The following is a 17,500-nucleotide window of genomic DNA, read 5'->3' as shown; positions in this document are numbered from 1 at the left end:
GACCGCTTTTGGTAAATTTCGAGCCGATTAGACATTCCCAGGTGATATGCACTCGATTGTGCTCGGCAAATAAAAGACAACACTGTCAAGAAAGAGAATATCCTGAGAAAAGGGTCAAAAACTAAGGCATTAAGTGAAAACAGGTTTCTTGGTGCCTTGCATTACCTGATAAACATCAGTTTTGGGATGTTTGTACCAAGAATTGGAGCTCACCTCCCTATGCAAGCCAATGCCGCACCTTTCTGACCTACATTGCATCCAATTACACGTCTGTTCCTTATTCCATGCGCGCATCATCCAAACACTCTATCCTGAGTTTATTTTCAATCCCATATTCCCATAACCCTCCTTTCATTTCTCCTTTCTCTTCCTTATTGCCTTCATCCCGGCTTTTTTGCCTCCACTCCCTGTGCTCCCAAGCCAATCCTCATAGCCCATGTGGATATCCCACTCTTGAAAGTGCAGCAAGATCATCAGCCCACCCCTGGCATCGTGCCAACTATTCAAACACTCTCGTTCATACTTTCTTTCTCAAGCGTGGAATCCTGTCTTATTTTCCCTCGTGTGAACCCTGACCTTGCGATGTACCCCCATCCAGCACAAGGCCCTCTCATTCTCAATGGTTGCACATCATGCACCTGTGATTGGCAGATGAATGAGTATTATCGTATCGAATACCCTGCGACTGGATTTGATTCCACATCCATCTGGACTGCATCCTTTGAAGCTGATCTTATCCGCAGGAACAATTTGAGTGAAAACCATAATAATCATTCTTTCCTATTTACTTTTTTCACCGTCTACTTCTTTTTATCATCTTATTTCAACTTCTCAGAAAGACTGTGTGGATATTCTTTGGAAAAGAATTAAGGGAAAAGGGGGAGCAGAGGGTCAAAGGTCGGCCATTGATTAAAGCTTTCTTTATACCCCTCTGTAATCTATTCTTTTGATGGTCCGTTCATTAATCTCTTTGAAAAGCTGTTTTTGTAACTTTCCTAATCCCTGTTGACCACATCACAATGCCGGTCCCACTTGGTCCCAACCATTTGGTTGGACCAAGCAAAACAGCTGCCCTGGTGTTTTGATTTCATTCAAAGATATTTTCCAAGACTTTTCATTAGTCCTCATCATGACCCCCCACCACCCCCCCTCCTCTTCATCCTCTTGTGTTTGTGATTCTTGCAAGTTTTATCCTAAATGACGAATGATTATGTCTTTGTACAACTTATCACATAGTGGAGAAATTAATTTCCAAAGCGAACTCGATCTGAATGATTACGATGTATTTTTAGGTCCCAGAGTTGGGATGCAACACAGAGGTCCTGCTTTCACACACCCTATCCCAGCCATCCATCACAGCCCACTGGGACACGCTTACCTGAACAAACTTCCTGTCACCAGTCCCATGAGTTATTGGGCGGAGGTTAAGTTCGATCAGATAGTGAGAAAGGGTGAGGGGTGGGGGGCTAATGGGCAGGTGTGAACGTGGCTTTTGACCCCGCGCGGAGGGCCACAATGGGAAGTGGTCAGCATCTCTCATCCCGTAAGATTTTTAACTTGTGGGCTTTGTACTTGACTTGAAAAGTTTATGGAAGATACGGATTAACGTCACACTTTCAGAGGTTCATCAGTGAATGTCGGGGATGTTTTAGGCCAAATTTATTTTGAAAATATTTATTTTAAAAAAGTTTGATTTATTTGAAATTTTGTTTTTTAAATTGCTCTCTCGTGCCGAAGCCTTGTTAGCTATGTGAAAGATAATATTAAATGATCCCCGACCCCATTCCTTAGTGGGTGTAGGGAAGTGTTTTAGGCCTGCACAACAAAGATTAAAAATAGAAAACAAAAATTGATTTCTTCAAAATGCCAAAGGGATAAGAACAGCACCAGGTAATGCTGGGTACCCACGCTGGTACTTTATGAATGTGAGATTAAATGAGTAATCATAAACAGCCTCTTGGAGAAATGTCGGAAGTGATATACAAATTACAAACGCAAGATGGGAAATTGGGGGAGGGGACAATTGGAAATTCATTGGAAAATTACTCATCAATTTGCTCTTCTCAACTCAACCTCAACTATCACTTCTTCCATCCTCTTCCTCCCCACACCACCCCTACATACCTTGTGGAAGTACCAGGCAAAAGCACCCAACATGTATTTTCAATATACATTTGTAAGGTCCCAAAAAATCCTTCTTTGTTGTTTGTGGGATTTATCGATTTTATCGATTAATAATAATAAAAAAAACAAAAATTTTGATAATTTTTTTTCCTTAAAATTGAGATAGCATGAAAACTTGACCTGATTGAGCGAAATTAGATACATTTCTGAATTCAGCATGCAAAAATACATATAAGGACCGCTGAGAAAACCGAGACCTCTGAAAAAATATTTCAAATACAGCCCAGTGTAATCATTGTCAGAGACTGTATTTAATTTATATTTATATTTTAATTGAATATTTAGTGATTATATAAATAATAATATGCCGTCACTGTTCGTCGGCAACAATATCATTGTAATAATTTATCATTAATTATTTATTTTCTGATCAATTATCTATTTTTAGTCTGCAGAATAAACATAACTTGCCAGTTGGTTTCAATAACCAGCAATGGGATGCATTATTAACCATATAAGTCATGACAACCTACAGGATCTACGATTTGAATCAATGCATCGGTGAAACCACCATCTCGTCACCAACCAGCATGATTAATTGGTAGATCCTGAAACTGCTTGACTTTGGAGAAAATAGGCTCGTTTGTCTTGACCATGGGGGAGACCGGGTCGATAAGGGACTTCGGTGCTGTTGTTTAAGCAGACTGGGTAGCGGGTTAGTGCCTGAACAGGCAGATTTTTCAGGCTCCGTTATAACAGGCACTTGGCATGAATTTTCTCCTGGCTTAACCTCAATAACAAACCCCGTCGAGTAGGGTCTCGCTAGATTTTAACCCAGGATCTTAAAGATTATTTTTTATGCGAGCACCAATTCGATCTCCCATCTAATTTGCACAGAAACAGAAATAAGGAGAGAATAATGGATATTATGTGGTCAATGGCACAGTGTTAATGCGTGCCAGGCTCAGGGATTAATGAACAGCCTCGAGTAAGGAGCATGAGAGTCGGTGCAAGAGGGCAGTTTGTAGGGATGGCTATTGCTTTACAAGGCAAATATTTTCTTATTCTACTCTCACCTTCCAGAGTAAAGGACTGCAGAGACTGAAGAGAACGAGTTCGTATTAAGGGTTGTAATTTTTCAATTGGAGTTTGTTTTTTCACTTTACTTTTCCAACTTCCCTCTTGTTCCCTCTCCCTCTCCCTCTCCCTCCTCTGTCCCTCTCCCTCCTCTCTCTCTCTCACTCTCCCCTGTCCCCCTTTCCCCTATCTCTCTCTCTGTCTCTCTCCCCCTTTGCCTTTTAATGCATTGGTCCTCCTTTTGATAAAGTGAGTTGATCCTCTTTTTTTTCTTCATTTTTCTGCTTTTTACTTCTTTATTTATTTAGTTATTACAAATAGAACTAGCCTGGTGTTGGCTTAGTGGTCAGGGTGTTGGCTTGAGACCCGAGGGTCCTGAGTTCAAGTTCCATCGGACACTGAATTAACACCAGGGGGTTGACTCAGCCTCTCATGCTTCCGAGGTCGGTGAAATGAGCACCAGTATACTGGTAGTAGGGGCGCTGCATCAGCAGCATCGCCGTGCTCCTAACCAATGATGCAACCAGCAGGCAAAAAGGCAGCACACTATAAGAACACATAGATCTACCAAGATAGCCTGGAGGTACACACACTTGCTTCAAAGCTGTGTAACCTGGGTTCAAATCCTGAGTCAGCTATAAACTGCCATCCTCACGTTTCACAGGCAGGGTGAGGCATCAGTGCATGCACCGCTCCTTCGATAGACATGAAGAACCTGTATGCCCGCAGTGGTCATGTTGGTGGATGTTAAAATATCACATTGTCTGTTTCAGGAAGAGGAGGTGAGTTGCCACACTGTGAACAAATATCAAATTCCTGCCCTGACTAACTGCTGGGAAGACAAAGCCAAAACCACCCAGAATAACCCTTGTGGACAGTAAAGTGCGTGCATTGATGATGACGATGATGATTACACACACACACACACACACACACACACACACACACACACACACACACACACACACACACACACACACACACACACACACACACACACACACACACACACACACTTCCTGTCTTTTCCTGTACAATCTTCATTGAACTTCGGCTTTCAGGTATTTATGCAACTGAACCATCATCTGCAGTGTTAATATTATTTTCCCTCATCGCCACAGTTTCAGTGTTACATCTTGCATGGTATGGCAAGCGATACCGAGAGAACAGCTTATGGAGCTCACAACTGCAGGGATCACTCAAATCCTTTCACCGTCAGGTTACGTTCCCTTCTTCCAATGAAGTGGTTATATTACTATTCACCAATTGGAGGACATGAACCGGCAATTTAGGACATAAAACATGCAAGACGGGCCACGTGGTCATCTACTTGCGTGTAGATCAGTCTCCAATCCTCCAAATTGCTGGGAAATTCTCAGGTTACACAGCAGGCATTAGCTAATCGCTGCAATGTTTTATGCAAGAAAGTCAGGAGCTGTCTCCAGTAACCCCTTCCTGATTAAACTTCCAAAATCCAGGCTTAATGCCCACCTCAACTCTTTTGTTCCTGTTTTATCCTGGATGTGGAATGGCCTTTTTGAGGCCATTCTATCCCACTCTTCTTTCCAGGGTTTAAAGGAGGCGGGGAACGAACTCACGAACTCTCTGTCTCTCTATCTCTCTCTCTCTCCTCCATTTATTCCCTTGGTTATCTGTAACTGTTGCCATGCTGTCAGTTCATACTCTCTGAATTCTCCCTTGCATGAGCCTCAATCTTGTAAAGAAAATATACGACAGTGTCTCACACTCATGGAGGAGCTTCAACAGTCAAAACATGAATTACAAGCACATGAGTCGACAATGGACAAAAGAACACCATGTATGAGTATTTGAAGTTGGGATTTCAGATCCATCAACTGTGTTCAGGTGGGGACATCAAACAGACCAACCTAGTGACACAGGTCGATGCATCTTTGGTCCCAGGGCAAATCTCAGACATCACAAAAAGGAATGTTTACATCCCCGACGATTTCAAACAGGATATCATAAATTTCTGCATTTATTTAATTAATAACAAGGTAAGTTGTCCGAGTTTCTTCTTTACCTTCGCTACTGATGGTGGACAGAGGTTATGTTTTCACCCCTGTTTGTTTGTCTGGCTGGCTGTCTGTGAGCGGGATATCTCAAAAAAGTTGTGGACGGATTCGGACAAAACTTAGTGGATGATTTTATTAGGTGACAAGACCAAGTTGATCAGATTTTGGTTCTGGTGCAGATCCAGATCCAACCCATCAGTGGGATACAAAATGTAAACTGTTCTACCGAGTGCTGCTCTCGCTTGATAATGTTCCTCCAAATATGCAATTTAACATTTGCTTTCGTCAAATATGAGTTTAAATGTAAAATAGTTGGAACTTTATCAAACACATGGACATCCTTACAAGACAGTTTGCACAAAGTAATCCACCCCACACTCCCTCTCACTGACACTCTCGACCGCTACTCCTCTCCCACTTTTTCCATCTCCATGGGGGTATTTCTTGGTGTTTGTTAAATTGGGGCTTCCAGCTGATTTTTAAGGCTTGTTTTGATTTTTCAAAATGAAATCCCCACGATTGATGCTGTTTATTTTAATTTAAAATATATATTTAACCTCACGCTCCCTTTTCCGAACAGGCTGCAGAGGGAGGATCACGTGGTGGAGGTTCAGATCAACGACTACCTCGACATATATTGCCCGGGGTTGACACACCACGGGCGTACTGAGGGCCACATTATCTACATGGTTAACTTTGATGGTTACCAGTCTTGTGACCCGAGTGGTCGAGGCTTCAAGCGCTGGAATTGCACTCGGCCGTACGCGATGCACGCTCCACTCAAGTACTCGGAAAAGTTCCAGCTCTTCACACCTTTTTCCCTCGGCTTCGAATTCCAACCGGGCCAAGAGTATTACTACATTTGTGAGTTTTGGGATCATCTTACACCAAGTGCCTTTATGGGATAAGAAAAGGCTACAATGGAGAGATAATGAGGTGGATAAGTCATAGACAATAGAGGAAAAGGTTCAGCAATTTGTCAAGTTTTTGGGGGGAGGGAGGAGGGAGGGGCACAGGGGGAAGGTAGAGACCCAGGTGGCCAACGACCCCATATCCAATCTGGCTAACCTTCAGTACAGCTCATAGGGTGTCTTGCTAGAATCAGCCTGGCATCATTTGGCTACTTGTGGAGAGGTAACTACAGCATAGCGGTGATCTAAAAAAGAATGAGGTGAGGAAGAAAAGCAGAACGGCTTCCTTTGATCCTATAATAGTGCAAAATGCTTTGCAGGTGGTTTTATTGAATTTTTCATCTCATCTGGATTCTAACGACCTCCCCTTTTGCTTTGGTGTTCTCTTTGAGCAGACACTCCATGACATTCAGGAGCCTAACCCTCTCGCCTTCCAGAAATCCCAATCCATTATACGTATGAACCTCGTGAAATAATCCATCTCCTGCCATTTGACTTGAGCCAAACCAAATTTATCCTGCGTGAAGTCACGAGAGTGCAATTAAATGCTAAGAAGGTTAATCTTATTCCACAATGTGTAAAGGAAGTACGATAGTCATGTAAAATGTGGCATCTTATAAGTTATGGTGCATCTACATGGAAAGACGATGTACTACAAATACAACTAACCGAACACTGGTTTATTAAAACCAAAATGAATAATGCTTTATAGCAGTAAATTATTTAATTTTTATTATCTTTTCCAACAAGAATTTGGTCAACCGGTTACAAATGGCAAAAATATTTGATCCGCTCCATTGCACTGCCCCTCTCGAGACACTGCCTTCGCACCAGAATGAGATCACCATGCCCTCCCCCCCAATACTTGCCCCTTTTGGGGCTCCGATTTGGCCAATGTAATCTGTGCATGAATGGCTCAGATGCGAGCTTTTAAAAACTGTGTTGTATAAAAGCCGATGTGTTTTCTAAAGAGACCTATGGCTTTGCTTTTATGGTTGAGGGCTCGAAGGACAATGTTTTTTTTTGGTTTTTCATATATTAATTTCCCTTTCTGTTCAAATATTATTGGAAAAACTGGATTGTTAAACTGCTGCACATTCCGAACAATTCTTCAAACTGTTGGTCTGCACCCCTGGACTCAACCTCTCGTGCGTTAAATTAAGTCCAGCACCTCGGAGTATGGTGGATGTGTAAGCTGTTACAGTATGAGAGAAGGGTCCCAATGATTTAACCAAAATGGATGAATATGAGGGGCGTTCAAAAAGTTCTACGAATGAGATGCAATGGCGCAAGACATGCCAAGGTTGTTTTGTTTTATTTTTAATAAATAAGTATATATATATATATATATATATAATTATCAGTAAGAATGTGTTTATCAATAATTCTTTTGGATTATTGTGAGCATCTCTATTGTTCGTTAAAAAAATAAAAAAATTTAAACACCTTATATGATCAAATATTACTTATCATCAATCATGACCTTTACGTATACTATCCGTACTACTCCATTTCCCCAAAACTACAACACACACACAAACACACACACACACACACACACACACACACACACACACACACACACACACACACACACACACACACACACACACACACCTGTGTGGTGGAGGTCCATTCCCTTGGCATAGCATCCGGGTGTTCATGACAAGTCGTGAAATGCATTCCTTGACGGGTCACCACATTGTCACAGGGCACACGACCAAAGGTAGCAGGAATTTGTAATTTGTTCAGGGTGCTGACAATAACTCACCTGTTTAACGTCCACCAGCTAAGGCCGACAAACGGGTCACTCAACTAAACGTCCATCCCAAAGGACGGCGCACTTTACGATGCACCACCCTGCCTGTGAAACACCGATCCGACAATTTGTAGTTGGGTTGGGACTCAAACCCACATTAGACCTTCAAAGGTAAATGCACTACTTCATCCAAACTATTTTGTGTGATGTCACTTACACTTACTAAAACTGGTGGAGCTTACATCCTGAAAACATTGCATGATTTGACAAGGAAAGCTTTAATCATTCTTCATCGTTTTTGTTTCCTTCATGTATGTTGATTACAAAGTTATTTTACACAATCCTCCATCAGGTATATAAAATCGTTGAACCATGTGCATGGTGAGAACTGCTTTGCTGGAGGGAGTAGCATTCATGTTTAACACCTGAGTTTAACTGACATGTACCATGAATGATATCAAGATTAATTACTGTAAATGCAATGTCCTCATTATAATTTATGGATAATTTAATAATTTTAGTCATAAATTTAAGCAGCTTTTCAAGAGACATTATGATCATGCACTGGTTTTCTTACAGATTTATTTATCGGGTTCTATTCCCTAAGTCCATCATGGTCAGCGATTTCGAAGAATCATTCAATCATTGATGAATATTAACGGCATCATCACTTTCAAGATATTTTCCACGAAGGTCATTGTCAAAAGGCAACCAAAGAGTCTGTACATCTCAAACCTGTGCCAACGGGAGAGTAAGGGCCTTCTCACCTCTGTGATAGCATCCGATGTCCTCGGGCTCAAGCGAGATCTGCTGTGATCGTGATGGAGGACTTATATTCTGTCACTGTCAGGGCGAGTTCTCCTAATGTACATCTTTCCTTCCTTTTGTGTCTCAATGTAATCCTCTAAGTTGATCCCCCCCCCGCCCTCCCCTGGGCATGGGGTCCACGACTATGACATTGAATGTTTCAGAAACAGTCACCGTAGCTTATGCCGCTGGAAGGTTCTGCGTAGACTGTCCTACTGGCTAGAGCTTGTCATTCTGAGAGCATTACATTGAACAGTTTGTCATTTTGGAGAGATGCTCAACTTGGGGTTCGGAAAAGGTGACCGGGAAGTGGATGAGTATTTTAACTCTGAGATGGTTGTACATGCCTGCAACAGAGGGATCATAGCAATAAAATAAGGATGTATTACCATTGATTAAATGTTCATGCAAATTAAAGATGCTATGAATGGATGCTTGTTACAAGAATGAACAAAACTGATTGCTTTTGTACATTTTTCTCAAAAAGAAATCTCACTCTGTCCGCACGCTCTCTGAAGCTCGGGGTGCTCTCCCCGCCAGCTCCGCACGCACATTTTGCACAGCCGGTCGATAGCTTGGCAGGCTGTTCCGCTGAGCCGGTCAGGCATTTTGACCGTCCGACTCGCCCCTGAGTGCATGCCGACACCTTTTCTTTCAGCCTCGAGCTTTGTTGGAGGTTTCAAGCGATGCCTGAAGCTCCGGGTGGCCGTCTGCTGCCCAATAAGTAAGTTGTGACACGCTTCACCGGCGCCTCTCCATGATTCTTTCCACATACTGTACTTGATGCACATTAAGTTTTTGTTTTGGTCTTTGTGCAGTCTGTCTGTTTAAACTTGGAAGAAACCATCTCCGGGCTATCGAGGCCCAGCCTCTGCTTGCACAGGCCTCATTCTTTTGATTATCATATATATAAATATTCCTCTTTTTGAATTGTGTGTGCTGGTTTGTCAGATTCTGCTGCAATGTTGTGCTTGTCCCCATATCATTTGGATACACTGCCAGTGACTATTCCTTCTCATTCATGCCATTTTAAGTTAACACACACATCTCGTGTCGATTTCTGAGCTTGAAACGTGCAATCTAGAGCCAGGTTATTTAAACTTTAATCAGTAGATTTGCTGTGCCGAAGGGGTCATCAATACCGAAACAGCTGATGCCACCACGTTTGGCCTGGCTAGTTTGTGGTGTCCAAGTGTAGACGAGGCTTTCAGGAGTGCTCCTCGCCATTTATTTCAATGATCTTGACAAAGCAAGAAATCGATATTATAATAGCAAGAAAATAATGTGCATTGCATTATAGCGAGTAGCACGAGGTAATGCTTGTTTTATGTTTTGATTCATGGAAGAGCTGAGTGTGAGGTCATTTTGAAATACTGGTTCTTTAAAATCCACTTTTGGGTACCCAGATAGCCAGCAGTGGCCTATCCAGATGACATTTGTCGATTTCTGTTTTATCTTGGAAATCTGAAAGGCAGTTATGGAATAAACCAGCGATCGGTCTATGTTGCAAATGCACAGCAATATTTGGCCTCGTTGTGGAAAGATGCATTGCAATGACGTCACAAATTCTCAACGTATGGCTTTAATTGTAAAAATAAAAAAATAAAAAATAATAAAAAGTAATTAATAATCGCTGCATTAAAAAAAAAATGCACAATCTGTCAGCAGCAGTGGATTTTTCAACCGATAAAAGCGAAATGTTGAGGCACACACAGGTCTGGATGATTATGAAATACTTTTTTTTTGAAGCAGAAAACAATATTTTGACCATAATCGAAACGGCGAGACTTATTGCGATGAATGGATGACTCTTCGCTCAATCAAACGGCCAAATTCTCGCAATATTGCCATAAAGTGGCTCGTCAGGGCATCAAGGGAAGTTGTACAGTGAATGGCGAAATATTCTTCAAAAAATGTTCTGCACGACTAAATCGTTTGCTGAGATACTTGCCGGGCAAATGAGACTCAACCGACCGTGCGGCGGCCAATGTGCCGATCTGCAATGTCTGTCGTCTTTTGGCACGATTATGACATCACGAGGATGAAACAGCAGACGGTGACAAATAGCTCTTCCATCGCCAAATGTTAGTTTGCGATGTCGTTCCATTGTTTTCGATGCAACTTGATGTACCACCTTTACTAGAAATGCCATTGTTTAAGACACGGAATGGCTGTTGCCCAATTGCTTCAACCAATCTCTGGTACATTCATTGTATGTATTCTCACGTGCCATGAACGATATCTTTGTTCCCTTTTGATTATCCTGAGAAAATCAAACGACGTTTCGCCCCGAGAAGCAAGGTGAAGATCTTGCACGAGTCTTTAACAACTGACTTTAGGTCTTTGTTTTCACGGAATCTTCATGTATATTGGATCATTTGTTAGCCCTGTCCCCCGCACAGCAAGAGATGGGGTTTTGCACAATCGTGTGTGTGTGTGTGTGTGTGTGTGTGTGTGTGTGTGTGTGTGTGTGTGTGTGTGTGTGTGTGTGTCTTTTTTTTACCATTTCAGCTTTTGTCATTAAATTTGAAACAAACCAAAAATTGGGTCAAAATGTGAAAGGAAAACGTCATCGTGACTATAGATAGCCCTTGTTAGCTCCACTGCAACATGTCAAGCAAGAGACACCCGTTTTTTGCTCACCTGGACTTTAGTCAGGTAAGCTTATGTGGTCGAGCAGTATCCATAGGTGGGTGAGTGAGTGATTGAGTGAGTCAGTCCGTAAACGCTTCAGTCATTATCGCTTGAACCAAACACAATTTTGATGAAACTTGGCCACAAGCTTCATACCTGATGCCTAACGAAGGTGTATTGACCAGATCTAAATCTGTGCTCATCAAGGGGAACTATGGGGGGGAGGGGGGTTCTGACCCCCCCAAATTAGGTATTTGCTCTCTTCTCAGAAACTACACACACAATTTCGATGAAACTTGACCACAACCTTCATCACCCTTGATGTACCAAAGTTTGTTCACGGCATTCAAAAATTCAGGGTCTAAGGGGCTCTGCGTGGGGTTGGAGTGATCCGGGTGAGCTTCAGGACAGGCAGTCCTATTTTATCTTTTTATCGCTTCCATGTTTCTTTATTTATTTAACCATTTCGCTTCAGTGTGTCTGCCCAGGCTGTAACATCTTTCCTCTTTGAGCCTTTGTAATCAAATCTTCAATGAACCTTTATGATGAGAATATGGAGAACACAAATGAATAAAATGTACAATTGTTTTTTAAACTGTCGTTTTAATCGAGATTGGTTTGAGTACAAAGCGAACGCGGATGTGCTTTGCATTTTGAGATGCTTTAATGTTAATGCATGTTTGTTAATGCAAGTGGTGGCATCATAAAGTTTAGAGCATAAGTTTCTAATGAAATTGTTCCGGTTTAAACTCAATGTTGCAGAGAAAACTTTTCGATGTGGATGCTGTACTTTCCCAGTATTCCGTGAGGATTTTGTGTATGGCAGGTTAATAAAGACTGCAAAACAAAAGAACAAAAGAGAACTATCACCTCCCCCGGGTCCCTAATCTGCACAATCCATTTGAATCCTAACTTTAATCCAACAAAGATCCATGTGCAAAACACCTGCTCTTTGATTAAATGTATTTTTTGACACTAACACGTACTAACCCTGTCTTTTATCTCTCCCTTTCTCTCGCTCCTCTTTCCTTACCCACACTCCCCTACCCTTTTCTCCCCCTCCCGACCCCATCCCCACTTTGGCTCCTTTTGTTTTTTTTAGCACCTAGTACGAAAACATTAGACTTACCTGGTCAATCCCACATGGCCAGTAACCGAAAGGTAGCCAGTTCCTTAGAACAAGCAGGTTGGTATTATATCCCTCTCTCAACCCTTATCTGAGATCTTTTTTCCTCCTGGGCTATCTGTCTTCCAATAGCTGATGCTTTTCTCTTTTATTTCTTTTGTTAACTCTCATAATCATTCCTCATTTCCTTCTTGCCAAGAATCCTGCCCTTATGTTCTCTTATCTCCTAAATTATCTCCTCCTATCAACTATCCATGTTTCACTGCCATGCATCTCTCTAGTCTTCTGCTTACAGTGCCTACCACTGTCCACTTTTTCTTGCTGGTTATCTATCAGCACTATGTTGATTTGTACACAGTCAATTAATATCCTTGCAATTAATGTTAATGTCCAGTGAAGTCTCCTACATATGACATATGCACAGCATCCTCCATGTCTTAGACAACTGCAGAGTCGGACTACAATATTATACATAACTTGCCTTGTAATATCTTGGTGGAGAACATTGTAATTGTAAACTATTGTGGTCTTAAAATTAGGTCGTAATTTTTCATGCATGAGATAAGTGACACATCAGTTTGGTGAAATCACATGGTTCATTCTGAGCCCCGTTCTCACACTGCTCTGGGGTTATGGTTACTTTCATTGCTAAACAAGCACTTCAATTAAGGTAATTGCTACATGCTTTGTACACACCACAGCACTGTCAAATCATGGTAATATTACATTCATGATACGGTGTGCAATTACACCGTCCAGTCAAAATGTACTTTCCGTATGTGCTCAAGGAATGGAGGTGATTAGAGAAATGTACAACACAAACACAAACATTTTGATTGAAATAATTTTTCTACAACTAGAAATCCAACAATATTGAGGAAAACTGTTTTTAGAGTGCTAACTCGGCAAAGTGTGACACAAGAAGGAACTAACGAGGATGTGTGTGCTATTTTGCACATTTTCGAGAGTGTCTGAATCTGAGTTGGCAGAATAGCATGGGAATGGAGTTGGCTGTGTGGGTGGGAGTTTAGTCCTGCTGGTGACAGCAATGTGCAGGACTGGTATTAATGTAGATTTGTAAATCCAGCACTGCTCCCCTTTTTGGTCCTGCTCCATGGTAAATCTCTGAGTGCATCGCTCAATCACAATTTCCATGTTTCAGGCGACCTGCACGCTTGGGCGAGCTGATGTTTTTCTCATTCCATCAGCACCACTTTATAAGCGTAAACTACAAGAGCACTGCCATTATGATCACATATCCCAATGTTCGTAACAACAGCTGCAACTGGGCAGAACTTACTGAGAGTCTGTGATTTTCAACATGGAACGTGTGGCCCATACACTATTAATAACATCGTGGCATCTCTCGTTTGCAATGCAATTCCCTGAATTTGAGGTCCAGCTGAGCCTGCAAACGCAAATATTCTTTACAGTCACATGTAGTGACGATTGTGATGGATAATTGAGCAGCTTTTAAGGGATTTTGGAAAACAGTGAGGCACTATTTTTTGGCAACTGTTGTGGTTGTTAAGGTCACACTACATTACAGCAAGGCATTCGCTTAATATGGATCCAGAAGTCCCGTCCATTGCTGAACCAAAGCCTGCAATTCTTCCAGAGATGAAACTGTCTTGCGTTGTCTTGCTTAGCACCTGCGCGGACAATTCCATAGAAGATTCCTCAAAACAACAACACCAACAACAACTCTGTCGCCATGCAAAAGACCATGCCCTTCACTCTGTTGCTCTCCAATTTCTAAAACACAACTTGGCACTTTCTCCCCCTTTTCACTTGTTCTCATCCTTGCTCCATATGCGTGCAGCTCTGCGAACACACCACCACGTTCTACCTGCGACCAAATGCACTATGGCAGGAGGGCTAATGGTGCCGAGCTACGTTGATGGGGTTGTGCACCCTCATTGCCGGAATCCAGGACTTCCCATTGGTTGTTCCATGATGTCCACCCCCTCCCATCGTACGACTTTGTACTTTTAATATTCTGTTGTCGTTCCAATGTCAAAACGCTTCCCTTCTGCCGTGATTTACTGCAGACATTTAATTAATGCTACATCTGAGCTAATTAATCCAACCAGACACAGACATAACATTGACATAGACCAAGCTTTTTGGCACATTACGAATGTTTCAGATTTGTGTCCAGTGTGCAAGTTATTAGATGTACAGTAAATGGTTCCCGATGCATTATATTCCAAAAGAATTGCTCCACATCGTCGATACGATTTGACGACTGTTCTGTGTCGGCGTGATTGTAAACATACTGTTTACAAAACATTTTATTCTGTGCAAAAAGTTTACGGGACTTCGTTGAACTAATATGAGAGGCAAAAAGTCTTTGGTCGGGCAAAATGAGATCCTCAAATCTGTTGATCGTGACGTCCTGGTCTTGCAGCAAGAGCTTCATTCCATACGCTTTCATGTTCATCTTCAAATAATTTTCTCCAATCAAATACAGATGCCCTTGAGAGCTAACCGTCACCATACTGTGGAGCCAACTGACGGCAAAAATGTTTCTTTGTCTATTATTTACCGTTCTACCATCTTTGCAACAGCTCATTGACCGCCATCTTGATTTTCAGCACGTTCATTAAAGCAGGGAAACACGTGACGACAGGTATTTGTTACCAACATGATAAAGAGAAGGTATTCCAGATTAACACTACTCTCATATGCAAGCAAGTGGGCAGCTACACTTGTGCATTCGAACAATTCACTTGGACTGACACGATAGCTCAGAAGTAGTGCACTCGCCATTGAGCCCGCCAGTCCTGGCATCGTTTTCTTTCAGAGCCAAAGGAAAAACTGGCAGGCTGGTGTTTCACATTACGGTGTTGCATCCTTGAATAAGTCATCCTTTGGATGGGACATCAAGCCAGCTGTCCCACCTGCTACAATTTGCTGTTGGGTATAAGAAATCCCACCATACCATGATAAATAAATATCTGTTACCCTTGCCAAATTCTAAGTTCCTGAATTCCTTCTCTGATTTATGGGAGAAGGGGTGGAAGAGGATACAGCTTGTGACTTCAGAAATAAATTATGCCAACCCATGTCAAGGTGCTGTATAATACATGGTTGAGGAAACAAATAATTTCTTCCCTGCCACCTTCATTCGCATGAACAAGGTTGTCGATTGGGATTAGGAAGGTGCAACCCATTTCCAATCCACCTCTTAGTTGTATACATCTACCATTCTGTGTGCATTCCAACATGCGATGTGCATGGGAAACACATGACTGCAATTATGCCAGACGAGTGTGCCAGTGCTAGAAACGAGTGTGATGCATCGCATGCAATGCGGTGACCCGTGTGGCATGGTGTGTTTCCGCAGATGAGTCGAGGGTCGTCACGGCGCAGGCGTCTCGCAGCAGAGCCCGGCGAGGCCCGTCAGCATCTCCGACCGGTTTCCTCCTGATCCTGGCACTTCTCCCGCTTTTGCTCACCCAAGCATATGTCCCACTTTTCACATAAGCCCCTCCGGAGGCATCTTTTTACCCAGCGACCTGCCAGCGTCTGCCATCTCTGTTCTTCGGTCTCTTCCTGCTCCCTCATCGACTGTGCACAAGCATCCTCCCTTTTCCAGAGAAATGTCGGGCACGGCCCTTGACGGGCAGGGATGTGCGGTTTCAGCCCGTTGCTTTCTTGACGTTTGCTCATCTCGCTGGCCCCCTTACTGGGGGGATTTGCTATTCCCATATTGTAACCCAACCAATCCCCCCTCCCCTTTCCCATCCATCTCCATCCATCCTCCCATCTCTCTGGGTATCTTTTCCAGTCTCTCGCCCTCTCTTTCTCGTTACCCTTATGTTGGTGCTGAAAGTGCACATGTGGTCTTCATATCCAACACCATGTACACTTCAAACACATTTTAAAAACATTTCTTTGGATTACCAACTCAGAATATTTTTTTTATTAAATATGTTGTTTTTTTTAGGCCCTAAAACGTTTTTCCTTATTTTATTTCTTCAGCGTTAAGAAGCAAATTATGCTTTTGTTGTGTTGTACGATTGTGTCGTGTTATTGCCACCTTTTTGTCATTTTTTAAATTTGTTACTCTGACTGCTCACTCCCTCGTCACTTATTGAGACAATTGGGCATACTTTGATACTTCCAGTATATTTGGTTTGATTGAGGGTAAGCAAGAGAAAATGAGAAAACTCAAATTATTTTGGGATAAACCAAAAAGTTGATTCTCAAGCCAATCGCGTGATGTTATTGCAGGATCTGCTCACAAAGCTGGTTACTCATGAACTCAATTGATAAAGCTGGTTCCTGGACCATTGTCATCCTGCTTTGTTTCCTGGATATGTTATCTTTCCGTTACCCACACCCATCCCCAGTCCTCCCCGCACACTGCTTTCCAGCACAATTTACATGGCGGAAGCTATTGATTCATGAGGTGAGCCGGTTGAGGCAACGGAGCAAGAGGTGCTTTCTCATCAGAAGAGCACGAGCCTTCGCAGCATGGCTGGGACGAGGCAGTTGGCTCGGTCATTCCAGCAAGGTCTTCTCGCTCTACTGGCACAGAACGGCTGGTGTGTGAAACGAGCTCGACAGACATGTGGAGAGCCCCAGTTACTTCGTGACTGCGATTCCTCGTTCATGGTTTCCATACCAAACTGCTTTGGAATGAAGGAAGGTTCACCGATCGCAGCTCGAAATGATGACCACTTGTATTTTTGGCAAAATCTAGAGCACTCTGAGCAAGCTGAGTTTTCGCCACGGTCGACGTCGTATCACTCGACCAGGTCGGTTAGTCACCCGGTTCGAGACACGGCTCCTGGCGTGCAGCGTAGCATGTGGGACCAAATTTGCCGCATGACCAAATCGTGCTCCATGTAGCGTGCTCGCTGCAAGTCAGTAAGCAGAACTAATTGGTGAGACCCGCTGTTGACAGGAGGTGAGCCGTGTTATTAACAAGCCACATTTTAAACAAGAACCGATGGGACCCCCGTGACTGTAGCATTCTGTCCTTACTTTGTTTCCCACACCCTCGGCCTACATCCAA

The 17,500-nt window shown here is 42.7% G+C and overlaps 1 protein-coding gene across 2 annotated transcripts in view; it reads left to right on the top strand.

The window, feature by feature from the left end:
• The window catches only part of LOC147021469 (ephrin-A5-like), a 163,967-nt gene that overhangs the window by 146,339 nt on the left and 128 nt on the right, over nt 1–17,500 (top strand). Inside the window, exons 2-5 of one of the 2 annotated variants that reach the window (XM_085891421.1) lie at nt 5,818–6,101; nt 9,373–9,438; nt 12,451–12,534; nt 15,824–17,500. The exon at nt 15,824–17,500 is cut by the window's right edge and continues 128 nt beyond it. In XM_085891421.1, the coding sequence (XP_085747547.1) occupies nt 5,818–6,101; nt 9,373–9,438; nt 12,451–12,534; nt 15,824–15,963 (574 nt within the window). In that variant the 3' untranslated portion in view covers nt 15,964–17,500. The remainder of the gene's footprint in view (nt 1–5,817; nt 6,102–9,372; nt 9,439–12,450; nt 12,535–15,823) is intronic. The other variant, XM_085891422.1, reaches the window with a different exon arrangement.

This window comes from Eptatretus burgeri, chromosome 8 (genome assembly GCF_056783735.1).
Source record: "Eptatretus burgeri isolate ZD-2024b chromosome 8, Ebu_testis_v1, whole genome shotgun sequence".
Lineage (NCBI taxonomy): Eukaryota > Metazoa > Chordata > Myxini > Myxiniformes > Myxinidae > Eptatretus > Eptatretus burgeri.
The sequence above is the reverse complement of the archived record's forward strand: the minus strand, read 5'-3'. Positions and strand labels throughout refer to the sequence as shown.